Here is an 18307-nt window from a genome sequence, read left to right as displayed (position 1 = left end):
CATGAATAACAATCAATTTTATTCTAAATACTATCACAATTTCACATATAAATATTACAATACCTATCATAAATAACGATTTATTTTTAATTCAAATTTATATTAAATTTTCTACAATAACATTAGAATCTTAATACTAAAAAAAATCTCTTTAGTAATTTTATCTAAAAAGTCTATTAGATATTATTATCCATATCTAATGATTTGGACTTTACATGATTATCTATAACAAATCAATTTCAATTAAATAATTTTACTTTATTAATAAGGAGATTAACCTTCAAAAACAAATTTACTATTGAACACTGCATATTACAATTTTGGGACTCATTAAATTGCTTATATTATGTAAAAATTGGTCCATGATTAATTTTTTACAATTATACAATTTAATGGGTCAAATGTTAAGTTGTTTGGTGCATTATTGTATAATTTTTTTCAATGAAGTTATATTAATGAATAGTGTGTTAGAAAACTTAAGCTGGAATTATCTCTATAAAGAAGGGATTAGCAAAGTGAGGTGGAATTTCTAATACCCATTCAAATTTGGAAAAATTACATTTTTAGTCCCTAAGTTATAACCAAGTTCTGACTCAGTCCCTAAATTATGACAGTATCTGAGTTTAGTCCCTCAGTTATGAGCAAAGTGGCGAGTTTGGTTCCTAGCATTAATATTCTATCTGCAGCTAACAGAAAACTTAAAAACAATTTAATAATAGAGGGTTAAAATAGAAATTTCAAATTATAATCCCCTTCTTATGTTGAAACTCATTGCGCAACCGTCATTATTTTCTTCTTATATCTAACGGAAGTGGGAGATTTCAGAGCTTAAGGCCCTGAATTGTCGCCGGTCTGGCCACTTGTATTTTGCGGGTTTTCCGTGACTCGTGAAACTCGGGGGCTTGTTCTAAAATGCTATGTGTTATGTGCTACGTGAATTTGTGGTTAAGCACCCCTTGGTTACGAGTCTTTGCATATGACCCGCATTATTTTTTACTAAACTTTATTCCTCAAATGTTTTTATCCCATATCCCCTATTTTTCTAAACTAAACTTACTATTTATTTGTAGTATGCCACTTGTGTGCTATATTGTGTGTACTATTATGTGAGGAAAATCTTTATATCCTAGAGGTGGTGCTTGTATTCCGGTTACTTGAAAAGTTGTGATGAAATGAGATCCGGTTGAGAATTCCCGGAAGGTTGCTTGAAAAGAATGATGAGATGATATCCGATTGAGAATTCCCAGAAGTTTGTGTTGGATATCTCGTTGGTAAAACCAAATAATAATCCTACAAAATATGGATTATTATTTTCTGTAGAAAAAGGGGAAAGAAAGATGAAGAGATTGGCTCGGGTTTGGTGTTGGGTTTTTAGCAAGAGTCAAGCGATCACTCTTTCCTTAAAATCTTATTTTCTACCTCCCACGAGTGCTAGGAGCGTTGTATGTAGCCTAGGCTTCCCAGGATAAAACTTGCCACGATTCAATGTTTGAGCACCCAAACAATGAATCCGGCGAACTAGAGCAACAGGATGAACACAATTCGGCTAAGAAGAGAGTAGAAGCAGAGAGTTTTGAGGCTGGAAAAAATGATTTTCTGTTAACATTAAAATACCCATGTAACAGCCCACTAACCTGAGAATTAATTTTGTAAGTAACTAAAGTGTGGAAAATTTTTCACCCCCCTTCTTCTTGTGCGTGAGAAAGAACCTCTATGTTATACAATTCAATTAACTTAAAAAGAGCTGTTGTATAAATAGTGGGGCAAATCCTCTTCCCAAACCAATGTGGGACAAAAGCTCACTTTTTTTTCCTTCATTTTCCAACTCAAATGGGTTTACTTTGAGAATCAATATCTCATTCACCCATTATCCGTTTTGAGCGTACAATATATCAATCTCTTCGTCTCACTACCAAGAACCCGAATCCACTTTGACCCCGACCCAATCGGAAGTGGACCCCACTGATAATTGTACTACAAAATAGCCACTTAACATGCCATTTTAAGCTATTTTTTCCAACAGTTTGTATAAAAGTAGCCTGGTAGAAAAATCATGGGTTTATATGGCGCTTGAGCTATTACCCGCTGGGCTTGGAATCCCAGTTAAGGATTATACACTAAAGGTAGCGGTCCCGTTTCTATGTTACTTATGAGATATGTGGGCGTGACGTTGTCAGGCCAGTCGAGAATTCCTGAGCCTAGATAGGTTCATTCACACATGGTGAAGTTCCTACCTCCCCACCGGTATGATGATTCAGTTGAGATTGACGAGACAGTTATGATTCATGAGAAGTATGATGACCCCTCCAATACTACCATCTATATAAATATAAAACTCTTGTTTTCTTGAGAGTGAGAGCATATTATTGATTTCATGCTTAATGCCAGTTTCACCTTGTTTTTTCATTGTTGCCTGATTATGCTTGAGTCGTTTATGTCACTTAACTTCCAAGGATATGTATGTTGTAGTCTTACAAGTTAGCATGTTACCTTCCCTTTTCCCTTATCTTTGTTACACTTTAGATTGCATGACATCTCAACCTTTCATTGATCTATTAAGTCAGCTTGATTCATATCTTGTTAGTGAGTAATAAGCATATATATACTTGAGTATGAATTGCATAAGTGTTTGTATATGGATTTCACTTGCATGTGAGCTTTATACTTATGGATAATTGTTATTATTGTATATGTATGTCTATATACGTGTGAACCTATTTGTCTTATATCTATGATCTTGATTGGCTTAACGTGTTATAAGTGTAAAACTATCTATTTTCTAAATCTAAATCTATATGTATTTTACAGGATAGAGTGTCTTATACTTAGCATTCGTGCTAACGGGTTATTTTTGTACACTTTTTACTTAACCCCTTTCAGGATTGACCGACAATTGCTGAGCGCGCTTAAATGGAGCTAGTTATATTATAGGGTTTTAGTTCTAGTTCCTAGTTACTTTGTCAATCCTCTTATACTTTGCCTTGATGTTAGACATGTGTAGCTTGGTCTACCTTCCTTATGTTTTGTAATGCGTTGACACTTAGGCCTGGGAGCCTTATTCTCTACTTGGAGCTTAGACTCTAGTTATTTGAGTTTGTGGGCCCTTATTGATGTATGATGATGATATTTGTTGGTTACTTTTCCGTGTAGTTACTCTGTTGAGGGTGACTACGGAGTAACATCCCCTTTGGTTGTATGATTGGGTAATTAGTATTTCTTTTACCCCTTTCTTTGATTCCGCATTTCTACCTCTTAAATTAAGATTAATACTAGGCTCAGGTGTTCGAAAATTGGGGGTGTTACCAGTGGCGGAGCCACAATGGGGGCAGTGGGGGCCGTTCACTCACCCCTTCGTAATTTCTTAGGATATATATATTTATATGTAAAAATTACTAAGGTATTTAGTAGCTCAATTGGTTGAACCATGGTGTTTATATATGATGAATGGCATAAGTTCAAAACCCACTTGCAGCACTTTTCTTTCTTCCCACCTATTAATAAATGTTTCTTTTTTTAAATTAAAGTATTTATTAATATAATTTCTTTTCTACTCAAACTATTTTATCTAATTGATTATATTTTATATTTAATATTTATGAATATAATTGCTTTTCTATTCTAAAGATTTTATTTAATTGATTATGTTTTATATTTTGCTATAAATATTTTTATAACATTTCAAAGTGTTTTAAAATTTCACCATACCCAAGTATAGTTTTGGCTCCGCTCCTAAGTAGTCAGTTTATCATAAACATTTTATTATAATTTATAATATATTTGGACCATATTATAGGTCACTACTGGAAATTATGAAATTTCCGACCACCTAAAAGTGATTTTAAATCAAGTCGAAAGCTTTGTTCCGACCACTTTTGGTATCCAGAATAGGGGTGTAAATGAGCCGAGCCGCTCGCGAGTTGCTTGTGAGCGATTCGGTCAACGGTCGGCTCGAACTCGGTCAAAATCGAGCTCGGCTCGAGCTCGAGCAGCTCGTGGATTAAACGAGCACGAGCCGAGCTTAGGTATTGTAGGCTCGCGGCTCGACGAGCCGCTCGCGAGCCTTATAATATATTATATAATATATAATATATAATATACTATAATTATATTTAGTATATAAAAATAATAATTAGGGGAGGGAAATTAAAATACTTTAATAATTATGTATGGATAAAAGTCATAAAACAAAGTAGTTTAAATTTTTAATCTAATAGGTCAAATTTGAGATTAAAATTGAACTCAAATTCAAGCTCGAACAATCGAGCTGCTCGAGCTCGAGCTCGAGCAGATCGATAATTGCCGAGTTCGAGCTCGAGCAGTGCTATCATTAACGAGCACGAGCATGAGCCTACCCAGGCTCGAGCTCGGCTCGGCTCGTTTACACCCCTAATCCAGAAAAACCTTTGTTGCTATTTCTGACCACTTTTTACTTTCAACTTGATTTAAGATTACTTTCAGGTGGTCGGACATTTCATAATTTTCAATGGTGGGTGTTTGATATTTTGGCATTAACAATTCTAACATCATTTTAAGTATGCCCCCATTGACATAATTTTCTGGATCCGCCACTGGGTGTTACATAAAGTGTTTATGAACCTATGCGCCTGGTGCTTTAATTCTTTAATATATTTACATTTAGGTTTATAACTCGTGTTACAATTGTGATTTATATTGTTGATGCTTGTAATTAGTGGACATAGTTACTCGTTTCATAGCTATCTTTGTGTCATAACGGGAGTTAGGCATAATTTAGGGCACACACAATTGCACTTAAGTGTTGCACCTTGGGAGATGTTATATTTGTTAAGGAATTAATTCTTGATTATTGCACATCGGGAGATGATAGTAGTCAGAGATTTATATTGAATGTTTATTCTTATATTGTTGAGTGTTTATATCACGGGAGTGAATATTAACTTGTTTAGGTTAGAGATTACGTGAGTAACTCTTTCCATTGTTTGCATTCTCACACTTGTTGAAACCCATATTTAATATTTATGTCTTTCAAAAACCTATTACAATTCTCTTCCTTTAACCAACCAAACAATAGATCGGAATACAATTCTATTCCTTCAACAAGCCAAACAATAGAATACAATTCCTACATATTCCTTACGTATTTCATTTCCTATGGAATAACATTCATATTCCCTCTAAATTTATTCCGTGAACCAAATATACTGTCATAGTATTATTTTATGAATTTTGATTTATATTGATCTAGACAAATTATACTATGAACCATGGTTCACATTTCAATGTGAACCATGATTCAATGTGAACCATTAATAAATTTCATTTTTAATATTCTGAAGGTTCGTTATTAGTGTATTGAATGTTCATAGACAATATATCAAATAATAAATTTTTAGTACACTAAAAATAAATTTTCTAAACATAACACTCAAATGAAGATTATGTCCAGTACAATAATATGCAATAGTTATTACGTGGACCGTGATCGATATGGTTGTGTGGACCACGGTAAAAAATGACGTCGTTTTGCGTAATTTTTTTTCACGCGATCCACTGCAACATACAATTTATAACTCATAATGTATATTATTCTAACTCATAAAATTTATCTTATTCTAGAAGTTTCATTATTCTAACTCATAAGGTACATTATTCTAACTTATAAAATTCAATGATATCATTTTGGATCGTGCTCCACACAACTGTGTGAATCATGGTCTATACAATAATTTGCCATAGTAGTCAACTCACCGTATGCAGCAATAGTTCAGAACCGCTAACCGCCGGTTCACCTAATTGTGATCCCGGTTTAGGGTTTAAGACAGAGCAAATGAGCAATGAACAGGGGAGAGAGAGAGAGAGCCTGCGGAGTGATACGTAGATATCGAGTAGCAGTGATAGACATCAGGAGCACAAAAATGACAGAAGAAGGTGAGAAGGAGAAACCGGAAAGCGGTACCACAGAGATAGAACCGTCAGTAGAAAAAGACAAGGGAGAAATTGGAATGAAGCCATGGGAGCAGCATTCTGCTGTGATCAGCATCCCTCGCTTCGACTACAACGCTCCATCTTCTATCCTCCGGCACTCCCACTGTGGCTTCCTCGTCACCTGCCCCATCAGTTACTGCCCTTTCCCTCTCTATCTCTGTGTGTAATTCAGATTACTAAGCTACTTTTTGTTGCAGCGGATGCTCAGTGGTCTGTGTTATTTGATGTATGTGTGCGTGTTTATGTATGCATTTTTTTTTTTTTTTTTGTATATATGTATATTGAATTTGAATTGCTATTTTTCAGATTGCCTAGCTGTTCTTGTTGTAGTTGATGCTAGTTTATAATTGGTATTCTCTGATTTATCTTCATTCCTTTGCCAATAATTTGCTTGTTATTTGGATTTATGCACAATATATTGTTCATTTGTCTGGGTATTACCCCAAAGGATGACTGCATTGTGGTAGTAGGTTGGATGGCTATGGTTGATGATATCATGGTAGACCTAATTGTAACCCTCAGCAGTCAGAAGGTTAACCTAGAACCATAAATTTCTGGTTTGCCCACTTCTTCTTAAAGTTGAGCATGCAACCCACTCTTCTGGACTTTCTCATCCACAGCTGGTTAGCTCCACTGCCCTGTGCCCTGCTGGTTACTGGTTAGCCTTGGTTTGCTCCATCCGATGGCCTGATGGTCAACCCCAATTGCTCCACATAGCTATTGGTTTTCCCTTCTACATCTTGCTCCACCACCTAGTTGTTAATCTGCCCCGCCTGCCTGTTCCATGCTCAATCATTTCCATGGCAAGCCATGCTACCATCAACCAGCAATACCTGCACCAATCAACTTGACTGAGTTTTACTCTGCGTATCAGATGCCAATGTGCCCTGTTGCACTATTGAACTGACTTGCTCCATAGTTAGCCTAGCCGATCAACCATGGAGATAGACATTTTGATCTGTGCAGTTGTACTACCTAGTTATACTGACCTAATTGTGTTGCCCTGGATTGCTCCATATTTGGATGATGGCTCTGATAAGGCACTAAGTCAAGATACAAATGAAAATGGAAAGTAACCAATCGATCAAGTATCAGATTTGCAGGTCACAAATGGAGCATAATTCATGGGATTGGAGCCGAAGATCAGGGAAAGACAAATCACATAATTTATGTTATTTACTTAATTTCTTCATTGTATTAGATTATAAATAAGGAGCCTCCTCTAGTGTTGAGGCATCGAATATTGATTAGAAAATAATAGTTGTAGCTAGGCTAGAATCCATTTTTGTTGGAGGATACTTTACAGTATCCTTGTTATAAAGTATCCTTGTTTATACTTTTCATTTTAATTCCATCAATTCTGCATTGCTTCTTCCTCATATGTCTTTACTCTAACTGGCTCCTATGCATGTTGCATCATGTTAGATGCTCTACTGCTACACCATTGACTCACACCGCTACCTAGTTGCTAGATAAGGCATTATGAGACCACCACATGTCAAGCACCCCCTCTGCATATTGGTGCCTACCACTTCTTGGGCTCAATCCTTTCTTCTTCCTCTTTTTTTTTTTTTTTGCCTGTCATTCATTTTGAAAATATTTTATGTTCTCATACTGTTGAGTCTTTATGGATTGAAACAATGTAATCTATATGAATACAAACTAAAAATTTCTGTTGATTTAATTGCACTGAGTTGTACTACATTAAGCTGTAATTGATGTTTGAATGTTTTATTTATTTATTTATTTATTTATTTATTTTATTCAGAGAGGGAAAAAAGCGCAACAAAAGAAGCAATTTGTATTTTGGAAAAGGTTATTCTCAGGAATCCTTGTATATTCTTACATACATAGGTTGCTGATCTTCCATTGTCTTGTTCCTTCACTCCATGTCTTTCAATGTATTCAAAATGTTTCTGGAATGGCTGTTAGTCTAAAGATATTTGTTCAACTGAGTTATAATAGCAGCTGTCACCAATATCTTTTTACAGTATATTCCAAAAACTGCTGCTAAAAAAAGGAAAGTTTGCCCGGGAGCTGCAAATGGAGAATACCCTGACAGCTTCAAAAACAAGGATGCTGGGTGTAAAGATGATATTTCTGGTAAAATTCTTGAAACAATTAGTTGATTCTTTGGGCTAATCCTGGCTTTTAGTTCCAAAACCTCATTTCTTATCTTTTCTGGACACTGGCTCAGGCTCTCAAATTTATTGTGTCAGGTAGATTAATTGTTTTTTTGACGGTTCCTTGCAGATTCTGATACTTGTGCAGAAAAAAATCATGAGCTTTCACTAGTGAAGTTGACCAGAAGTGGGTTGCTTCTCTTCACCTTTCCTTGTGGAAAGTCTCCTCCAATTGTCAATATTCTGTTTGACATTGTTCATTCACTGGAATCTAAAAGTTTAAATATGCCGCGGTAACTTTTGTTATTTTTGCATATCCTCTAATTTAGTAATTTTATAATTAATGTTCATTTTTATGGCGGCGTGAGACTTTGAGAGAGGTCTGTTTATATGTTTGAACTTTAACACCACTAACGCATGAAACATTTCACTGCTAACACTAGGGATATTGTGGTGTTAATTGGGTGGAAAGATAGAGGATGACACAAGGATGTAAAGATAGATGATGATGTAAGGATTGAACGATACTTTGGTGTTATTCTGTATAATTGCAATTATATTATGTAACCATAATATTGCTGTAAAGATGAAAGGCAAATGTTATAGAACAATCATTAGACTGATTCATGTTGTGGCAGTGAATGTTAGCAGTGAGGAAATCAAATGCCCATAAAGTAGTGGCAGTGTGGAAATGAGAATGTTTAGATGGATTTCAAAAGTTACTCATTAGCAACACTAACACAGCGTTACTTTTAATTTGAGTGCAACATCAATTGAAATATATTGCTATTGCTAATGTTTAGATGGGTGTCAAAAGAGAATAACCCTTTAACAGCACTAACTCAGAGTTACTTTCAATTTGAGTGTGACATCCTTTGAGATATATTGCTATTGCACTGTACTAACCTGCCAGATCATGAATTTCTTTTAAAGTAACCCCTGTGGAAAGAGTTAAGAATCTGGAATTGTGACATTCGTTCATGGCAAGCTGTAATTGAAGTTGAACAATCAATTATGCCTATAATAAATCTTTTAATCTATATCTGCAATCTAATAATGTACATGTCCTGTTATACATCAATTCTCTTAACCTGTTCCATATGTAGACCTGCTTTTTGTTTGTTATAAAAATGTTGTGTTCATCACTTGATGCAGCTGGTGTCATAGAATATTCCCAATTCAAGGCACGTGTGTGTTAGATGAGAAGGAACTTCGAACGCTTGTATCAAAGCTTTTTAGTGAATTTATGATTGACAACCAAAACAAACTTGACCAACCTGTTAAGGTAATGTAGTTCCTTTGCTATTTCATAATGATAGTTTATTCATTATTTATGCTCAATAGGGGTGTTCAAAATAGTGGCCAAACTATCCAAACTGCTCCTCATTGTACTGAATTGCCCAAAAGCCATTTGTTTGTTTTAATCCTAAAGACCTAATGGTTTTATTTATCCCCAAAAAATTGAACAACTTACTATCTCAAGCGTATACACAGAATACACAATACAATACATATTTGCATCAGTATATCAATATATACAAATAATGTGATGTACTTTGTTACTTTGATGTTAGATTATGTAATTTTTTCCTAGTTAGTTTAAGTAAATGTTTAGGATAATTTTGCTTTTTAGATAATATTTTGTCATGTGTATTTTGATTTTATTTTTTATTTTTTATTTTTTATTTTTTTTGTGCTTGTAAATTATTATAAAAAAAAATTTTAATAAAATTTAAGAAAGAATTATTTCCACTTTTGGTCCCATGTCTTTTAGGTCACTTCCATATTTGGTCATCAATTATTATTTTTTGCCACATTTAGTGTACGACATCTATATTTTTTTGCTACATTTAGTCCTAACCAAATCTCTGGTAGAAAACAGCCGAAATTCATCACATTTCCAGCTCTGAACTATACCAGTTTTAAAACCTTGGAATTTTTGGGGTAATGTGACTTATTCTAATTGTTTTCCACCAAAGATTTGCCGATTTGGTCGGAAGGACCAAGTGTGGGAAAAATGAAAGTCGTTCATTAAATGTGGTAAAAATAATATTTGGGGACAAAATGTGAAAGTGACCTATAGTCGTGGGATTAAAAGTGGAAATAACTCATTTAACAAACCATTTGATGATTATTAATGAAAGTTAATTTGCAGTGGTCATGGTACCAAATAAAAAAAAATGTTTTAAATTTATTAAAGTAGCGTACTTTATTATTTAACCTGTGAAAACCAAATTGCATGATTGTTTTTTAAAATTGTTAACTTAATGGATGGTTATGGTTTACTTTCCACAATTTGCTAAACAGAAGTCAGTTACAAAAATACAGACAGCCCAGAACACCCCTTGTTATTGTGTCAGAGATAGTATATATATTTGTTGATGATAAGCGGTTTACTCCCAAATGGCCAAATGTGACTATTGATCCTATTTTCTGTGGGCTATTTCTTTGTAACAACTAATAAGCACTAAAAAGTAATGGTCATTTTAAATTTTAAATACTGAAATACTTGAAAAACTAGCAAATAATATATTAGTTCAAATAACTCTAGTTCCTGAAATGCTTTATGGTGCCCATCCCCTCTACTATGGAAGGTAAAGTTGACTCCATATGATAAATGCTTTGTAGTTCGCAGTTGGATATAACAGAAGGGGTATTGAAGAGACTGAGATGAAAAACGTGCGAAAAAATGAATATGATCCTCTATCTACTTTGCTAGACCGTGACAAATGCTTTAGTGTTGTGGCATCAGCAATAAAAGATATTGTCCCCAATTCAGTAGTGGATCTGAAGCATCCAGAGGTTATATTCCATCCAGTTTATTGAGAGCTGCTATTAATTTTTGCTTGGTCTTTGTTGTTTGAAGTGCTGAACACATAAATACTTTTCCAGGTTTCTGTACTTATAGAGTTACTACCGCTTTCTGGGATTCCTGATGGGTCAGCAGTGGTAGGTGTATCAGTTCTTCCAAAGGCACTGGTTAGCACGAAACCACGGCTCTCTGTCAAGGCTCTAGTTGCGGATATAAAGGCAAAGGGTGGGAAAAGAAGCCAATGATGAAATGTGTTTCATATGCATCAAACAAATAGATGCCTATTTGTCTTGTACCCAAGATTTTGTAGCTTTTGTTAGCAGATATTCCCTCTATCACATTTTACCTGTTCTTTTTCTATTTATTGATCAAACTAATTCTATTTTCTTTAGTATTTTTAATTATTTGTAAATTTAATTTTTTTTGTGTGTTCAATAGCACTTTTAATTTTGTGTGTGTGTGTGTGTATATATATATATATATATATATATAGGGTCAGGGTCCTGTTAGGTCAGGTCTTCCCGTGCGGTCAGTGCGGCATACACCATTAGGTATGCATAAATGCACCACACAGTGTTCGTAAATACACCATTATATGTGATTTTTTTTTTTTTTTTTTTTTTTTTTTGGTGTATTTTTTGGCATTTTATTCTGGTGTATTTTCAAACACTGTGTGATACATTTATGCATACCTAATGGTGTATGCCGCACTGACCGCACGGGAAGACCTGACCTAACAGGAACCCAAAAAAAAAAAAAAAAAAAAAAAATATATATATATATATATATATATATATATATATATATATATATATATATATATATATAGAGAGAGAGAGAGAGAGAGAGAGAGAGAGAGAGAGAGAGAGGATAATGATTTAGTGAGATCATCCTAATTATATGAGATCAATCGCAATTAACTAAATATTTGTAATTAATGGATATGATTGAACAAAAAATTTCATTTATATAAGGATATATTAAATACATAAGGGTGACATTATAATTTCATTTAGTTCTTTAAATAATCAATGGAATAGAATATTTTCTTAATTTAAAATGATTCTATTCATTGTAGGAATAAATTCTAGATTTTAAATTTTGTTTAGAAAATCACAGTAGCTGTGCGTAGAAGGAACTGCTATTGCTGTCGTCCAGATTGCATCCATGGATGAAGAACTCGTCGGTAAGTCTTTTTTTTTTTTTTTTGTTTTTTTTTTTCCAATTTTGCAACGTACAATGTGTGCATTTGATCTGTTAGTTGTGTGCATATTACTGAACATGTCCATAATACATCGATGGGTATGACATAACCGTCGTGTGTGTATTAAAGGTTGTTAAATCGTTTCTAATGTGAGTTCTTGTTTGCGGCGTGTGCTTTTGGACTGGGTGGTGTGTGCAAGTGTGGGCAACTGCACAGGGTGGGCCATGGAGGGTTTGGGATTTATTTAATTGCAGTGTGTGCAACTGTGTGCATTCATGGTTCATCAATATTTAGCCACGCATATAGAACCATCATCTTCTGTGGGTTCCTGTGTGAGGCGTGTGCTTTCGGATTGGGTGGTATGTGCAAATGTGTGCATTTGAAGCCAGGAGACTGTGATGGGACATATGTTCTATGTATGTTTGGCTATTGAAGGCAATTTGTGCACAATTTTATTATTATTTTTTTTAATGTGTCGCTGTTTGTGTAGTTGAGGGAGTTGGGCTGGGGGATGGTGGATTTGTTATGTTCATTTAACGTATAACATTCTTGTATTACCATTAGTATTTATTATTAATAAATAGTGTTGGTTCCAAATGGTTGATGCAACATGAACTTATAGCATGTGTATTGTGTTATGTTGATTTTTAACGAGAAACTTTTGTCCCGTTAACTTTTTTGAGGTCTGTGCGCTTGAGGTTTGGAGTTTGTGCTTGGGACATACGAATGCGTCACATGGAGATGTATGTAGGGCAGCTGCTTGCCACTTGGAATTGTGGCCTTCGCAAGGGTGATGCACAGTGTTTGCCTATCTCTACGTGTGTGTTACATGTCAGATATTCTAATGTTTTATAGCAATGTACGTTGGGATAGTAACATCAACTTTGTGTTGGGATCTACAGCACATGTTGGGTGAAATTCAATTGTAGTCACAGACAATTTTTTTTTTTTTTTTTTGTTTCATATAGTTTTGATATTATACTATGGTCATATTATCTTTGTTTAGTAGTTTCCTGGATTCCTTATCTCATTATTTATTTTAATGCACAGATGATTTATTTAGACGTAATAAAGTAGTTGATGTAAATGGTTTGTGCACTGGCTACTAAATTGTTAAGCACACACCTACGCATTGTTGCGCACCCGCTTCATGATTCATTAGTACTATATATTTTTTACAAATCTCTATTTCCAAACCTTACCTTTTGTTGCTTAGAATTTTTGTTCTTGCATCCATAGTTTTGTAGTTGTTACTGACATACTCATACAACACTCACGCACACGGGTCGTCTTTCAGAAATGCACACTAGGTTAGAAAACGCTCAAACTATGCTATGTCTTAGTTTTATCGCCTCTAGGAAATTCATTCCATGCAAATGGTAATTTTCGAAGTATATTAAAACGTGTTTGTGACTTTCATTGGAGTAGACAACCATGAAAAATGTGTGATACCTTAGTTGCACACACGTATGTAGGATAATAAACACATGTAACCTTTAATGCACACACGACGGTTATGTCATACGCACACTCAACTGGGCGTTGACGCACCAGAGACGACTGCCCACTTCAGTATTATGGACATGTGTTCAGTATAATGCACACACAATTTTGGCTAGAGCACACAAATATCACATTCTTGCTCAATAAAATGCACACTCTAGAATATGAGAATGCACAAACGCCAGATAGGTTATGGACATGTTCAGTAATATGCACACACCTAACGGATCAAATGCACACGTTGTACGCTGCAAAAAAAAAAAAAAAAAAAAAAAAAAAAAAAGAGACTTATGGGCAAGTTCTTCATCCATGGATGCAATTTGGACAACGGCAATAGCAGTTTCTTCTACGAACGACTGCTGTGATTTTTTTTTTCTTTTAAAATTTTAAAATCTAAAATTTATTCATACCATGGATAGAGTTCCTTAAATTAGAAAAATATTCTATTCCATTCATAATCAAATTCAAAAAACTAAATGAAATTATAATATCACCCTTGTGTATTGAATATATCCTTATATAAATGAGATTTTTAATTCAATCCTATCCATTAATTACAATTATTTAGATGGGATCTCATGATCTCATCTAGAAGGGTGGTCTCATAGGATCCAACCGCTATATATATATATATGGAAGGGTTCAGGTGCGGGTATAGCTTCCCGTGTGGTTAAATCTAAGCAATTGATCAAATTTAGATCAAACGGCTCAAATCAATGAAATTTTTTTTAAAAAAAAAAACGCGTGCCTGGAACAAAGAAGTATAAGCTAAGGTGCACCTTAAGTGTTAGATCTTAATCACAAATTCATGCACTTTAAGTACAAAACCAACACACATTAAGCACAACCTCACGCACATTAAACACAAAACCCACGCACTTTAAATATTAACTCACAGACTTTAAGTTTCAACAACTACTGACATTAAGTACAAAACTCACGCACATTAAGTACAAAACCCACGCACATGAAGCACAAGCATCCCGCACATTAAGCACAAAACTCACGCACTTTAAGTATTCACTCACAGACTTTAAGTTTTAACAACTATTCATGTTAAGCACATCTCCACGCACATTAAGCACAAACCTCACGCACATTAAGCACAAATCACACGCACATTAAGCACAAAACTCACGCACATTAATCACAGATCCGCTCACCTTAATTTTGACCTAGATGCAAAAATTACAAAATTGTCACCGCGTTTTTTTAAAACTTTGATAATCCTGGACGTTGATTAAAGCGAGATGAATGACTCAGATTAAACTGCACAACCGCACCTGAAGCCCTCACCCGCACGAGAACCCCCTGGCCACCTCAGTACCAGCATAAGTCCCGAGTTGGAGAGTTAATAAGATGACACAAGGCAGTTCATTTCCACTCGGACATACTTCCAATCTTCATTCTTCATTCAAGATAGAGTTTCTTTCATCGCCAAAGTTTCAGTCGTATGTGAATCATTGATACAACGCAGGGGACCTCTTTTGGCAGAAATAAAATCACCATTCATGGATAAAATGACATATCCATAGAATGCCTCCCAAGTATCAGGAAAAACAATAGCATCAACCTTACGAACCACATTGTCATTGGGCAAAGCACTAGACGGCTGTAGAAGCTGATTTGAGTCCGTATTAGAATGGGAATTGTGCTCTAGCGAGTTCCATTCATGAAGGAGATTTAAGGCCATAAAATGCAGCTCCGAAAAACCCAAGTGTCTACCATTCAAGATGAGCTCATTGCGAGCTTTCCATTCAGTGCACAAATACGCCACATGTTTCTTCTTGTCATCCTCCGAGCCTGATTCGAAAATTCCAGAAAGCCAAAGCAAAAAATCAGTACCCTGTTGGGGTTGTAAACTTTGGAAGGAAGTCAAGGAACCAGGCCAGGGGAAAAGATTAGAATGTGTAGAAATGGTTGAGAATTAGCCAAAATGTGTGTTGACTTTTTTTGACAGAAATATGCAAAACTCTATTGAGAGTTGCGTTTTTGAAGGTATTTAATCCGTATTTTTTTTTTGTTAAATACGTAAAACGCAACTGGTAGTTGCGTTTTACGTATTGAATACGAAAAACGCATCTCCCAGTTGCGTTTTCACAATACGTATGGAATACGCTAAAACGCAATTGGGAGATGCGTTTTACGTATTATACTTGTAAATACGTAAAACGCAAGACCCAAATGCGTTTTCTTTACCGCCGTACGTCGCCGGAAAATTGTACAAAAACGCATTAACGAATTGCATTTTTTGAATAATACGTAAAACGCTATTAGCACTTGCATTTTACCGGGGGGTCCGGCGCCAGGTACTGTTCATCGTCTAATCGGTGTTGGTTTTAATGGTGGTTCATTTTGAGTACTGTTCATCGTTTTGAGTTTTGTGTATCTCGCCGGTTCTTCTGGGCCCCACTATGCCTCACTGTGCAGCTGCTTGCGAATTAAATCAAGAAGTGAACTCAAAAGTGAATAGTGAAAACAGTACCATTATGTGTCGTATTTACAACTTGATTTCATTAGTGCAGCTTGATTTCATTAGTGCACAGTGAGTTCTTGATTTCAAGAAGCAGCTGCACAGTGAGTTCACTTCTTGATTTCATTAGTGCAGCTTCTTCTCACTAATCAAGAACTAAGAAGAAGCATTTACAACTTGCGTTTAACCTATTCGAAGCAAAAACTCACTTGCGAATTGCGTTTTGTGTATCTCGCCGGCCTTCAACTTCGCCGGCGACGGCGAGTACAAATAATTGACAAAAACGCAACTTGGTTTTGCGTTTTACGTATAATACGTAAAACGCAAAACAAAGTTGCGTTTTGTGGGATACGGTATTGCCGCAAAAACGCAAGAGCATATTGCGTTTTACGTATACAAATACGTAAACGCAACTGCCTCTTGCGTTTTCCTCAAATACAAGAAAAATACAAAATACATCAAAAACGCAACTACGAAAGGAGTTTTGCATATTTTTGTTCAAAAAAAAATACGACACATTTTGGGAATTTTGCCTTGTTGACCGCATATTTTAGTCTTTTTCCCGGCCACAAAAGCTTTGTCTCAAGGAAATCCTAAAAAAGATGTTGCATGGATTCATACCCAGCATTGCAGAGATAACAAGCATCATCTAAATCAATTCCCCTGCTAAGTAGCATGCTCCGCACCGGGAGAACAATACGGACACACCTCCAAACAAAATTAAGAAATATAGGAGGGATCTTGGGGAAAAAGACTAGAATGTGTAGAATGGGGTGAGAATTTGCCAAAATGTGTGCTGACTTTTTTTTTGACAGAAATATGCAAAACTCTATTGCGAGTTGCGTTTTTGAAGGTATTTAATCCGTATTTTTTTTTCGTTAAATACGTAAAACGCAACTACCAGTTGCGTTTTCTGTATTGAATACGAAAAACGCATCTTCCAGTTGCGTTTTCACAATACGTATGGAATACGTTAAAACGCAATTGGGAGATGCGTTTTACGTATTATACTTTTAAATACGTAAAACGCAAGACCCAAATGCGTTGTCTTTACCGGCGTATATCGCCGGAGAATTTTACAAAAACGCAAGAACGAATTGCGTTTTTTGAATAAAACGTAAAACGCTATAACCACTTGCGTTTTACAGGCGGTTCCGGCGCCGGTGTAATGGTGGTTCGTTTTGTGTACTGTTCATCGGAGAAGGTGGAGAATGCAGTCGACGACCAACTCAAGAACAGGAAAGTGATTTCACCTCAGTCCAGTTCAAACACATCCTGATTCCTTTCCTGACGCAGACAGGCATTTTGGTTTCGTTGGATGTAATCATACTGTAAAAACTTCATCTTTCAAGCATCAAAATCATGGAATTTTACACTTTATTTGTGTAATGGCCGGAAAATTTTAACATTTCAAAAACGCATTTTCAACTTGCGTTTTACCTATTCGAACCAAAAACTCACTTGCGAATTGCGTTTTGTGGTTCTCGCCCGCCTTCAACTTCGCCGGAGACGGCGAGTACAAAAAAATGACAAAAACGCAACTTGGTTTTGCGTTTTACGTATAATACGTAAAACGCAAAACCAAGTTGCGTTTTGGTGGATACCGTATTGCCTCAAAAACGCAAGAGCGTATTGCGTTTTACGTATACGAATACGTAAACGCAACTGCCTCTTGCGTTTTTCACAAATACAAGAAAAAATACAAAATACACCAAAAACACAACTCCAAAAGGAGTTTTGCATATTGTTGTCAAAAAAAAAATACGACACATTTTGGAAATTTGGGCTTGTTGACCGCACATTTTAGTCTTTTTCCCGGGATCTTGAGCCACCAAAGCTGAGACCAAGCAGCAAAAGGAAGACGACTATCAATCTGGGAATTAAACAACATTATGTATCCCTGTTTGACCGAATATAAACCTCTAAGATTACCCCTCCAACACCATTTGGTCATCATATTCAGGAGAAATAGGAATTTTAAACATGAGGTCAACGTGCGTCCCTTTGGGAGAAATGCTCCTGGATTAAATCTACATCCCAATCACCAGTCTGTGCATCAATGAAGCTAGCCACCGTGGAGTTAGCAAGAAGAGGAGTAATAGCAGTAACAAGGAACGGGTTACTTTGATCAAGCAACCAAGGGTGAGACCAAATTTTCGTAGCTCTCCCATTTCTTATCCTCCGGCACACCCTTCTCTCAAAAGCTGTTAGCTCCAACAAAAGTTGGG

The 18307-nt window shown here is 35.6% G+C and overlaps 1 protein-coding gene across 1 annotated transcript; it reads left to right on the top strand.

Moving 5' to 3' along the window:
• Positions 1-5778: 5778 nt before the first annotated feature.
• On the top strand, positions 5779-11285 carry LOC109155096. The gene is made up of 7 exons (XM_019302827.1): positions 5779-6096; positions 7733-7779; positions 7956-8067; positions 8218-8380; positions 9243-9372; positions 10716-10889; positions 10980-11285. Exons 1-7 carry the CDS (start codon positions 5814-5816, stop codon positions 11142-11144), a joined length of 1074 nt encoding a protein of 357 aa, XP_019158372.1. The 5' UTR covers positions 5779-5813; the 3' UTR covers positions 11145-11285.
• Positions 11286-18307: the final 7022 nt, after the last annotated feature.

The sequence above is a fragment of the Ipomoea nil genome, unplaced genomic scaffold, assembly GCF_001879475.1.
Source record: "Ipomoea nil cultivar Tokyo-kokei standard unplaced genomic scaffold, Asagao_1.1 scaffold2690, whole genome shotgun sequence".
Lineage (NCBI taxonomy): Eukaryota > Viridiplantae > Streptophyta > Magnoliopsida > Solanales > Convolvulaceae > Ipomoea > Ipomoea nil.
This window is presented reverse-complemented; position numbering and strand designations above follow the sequence as displayed.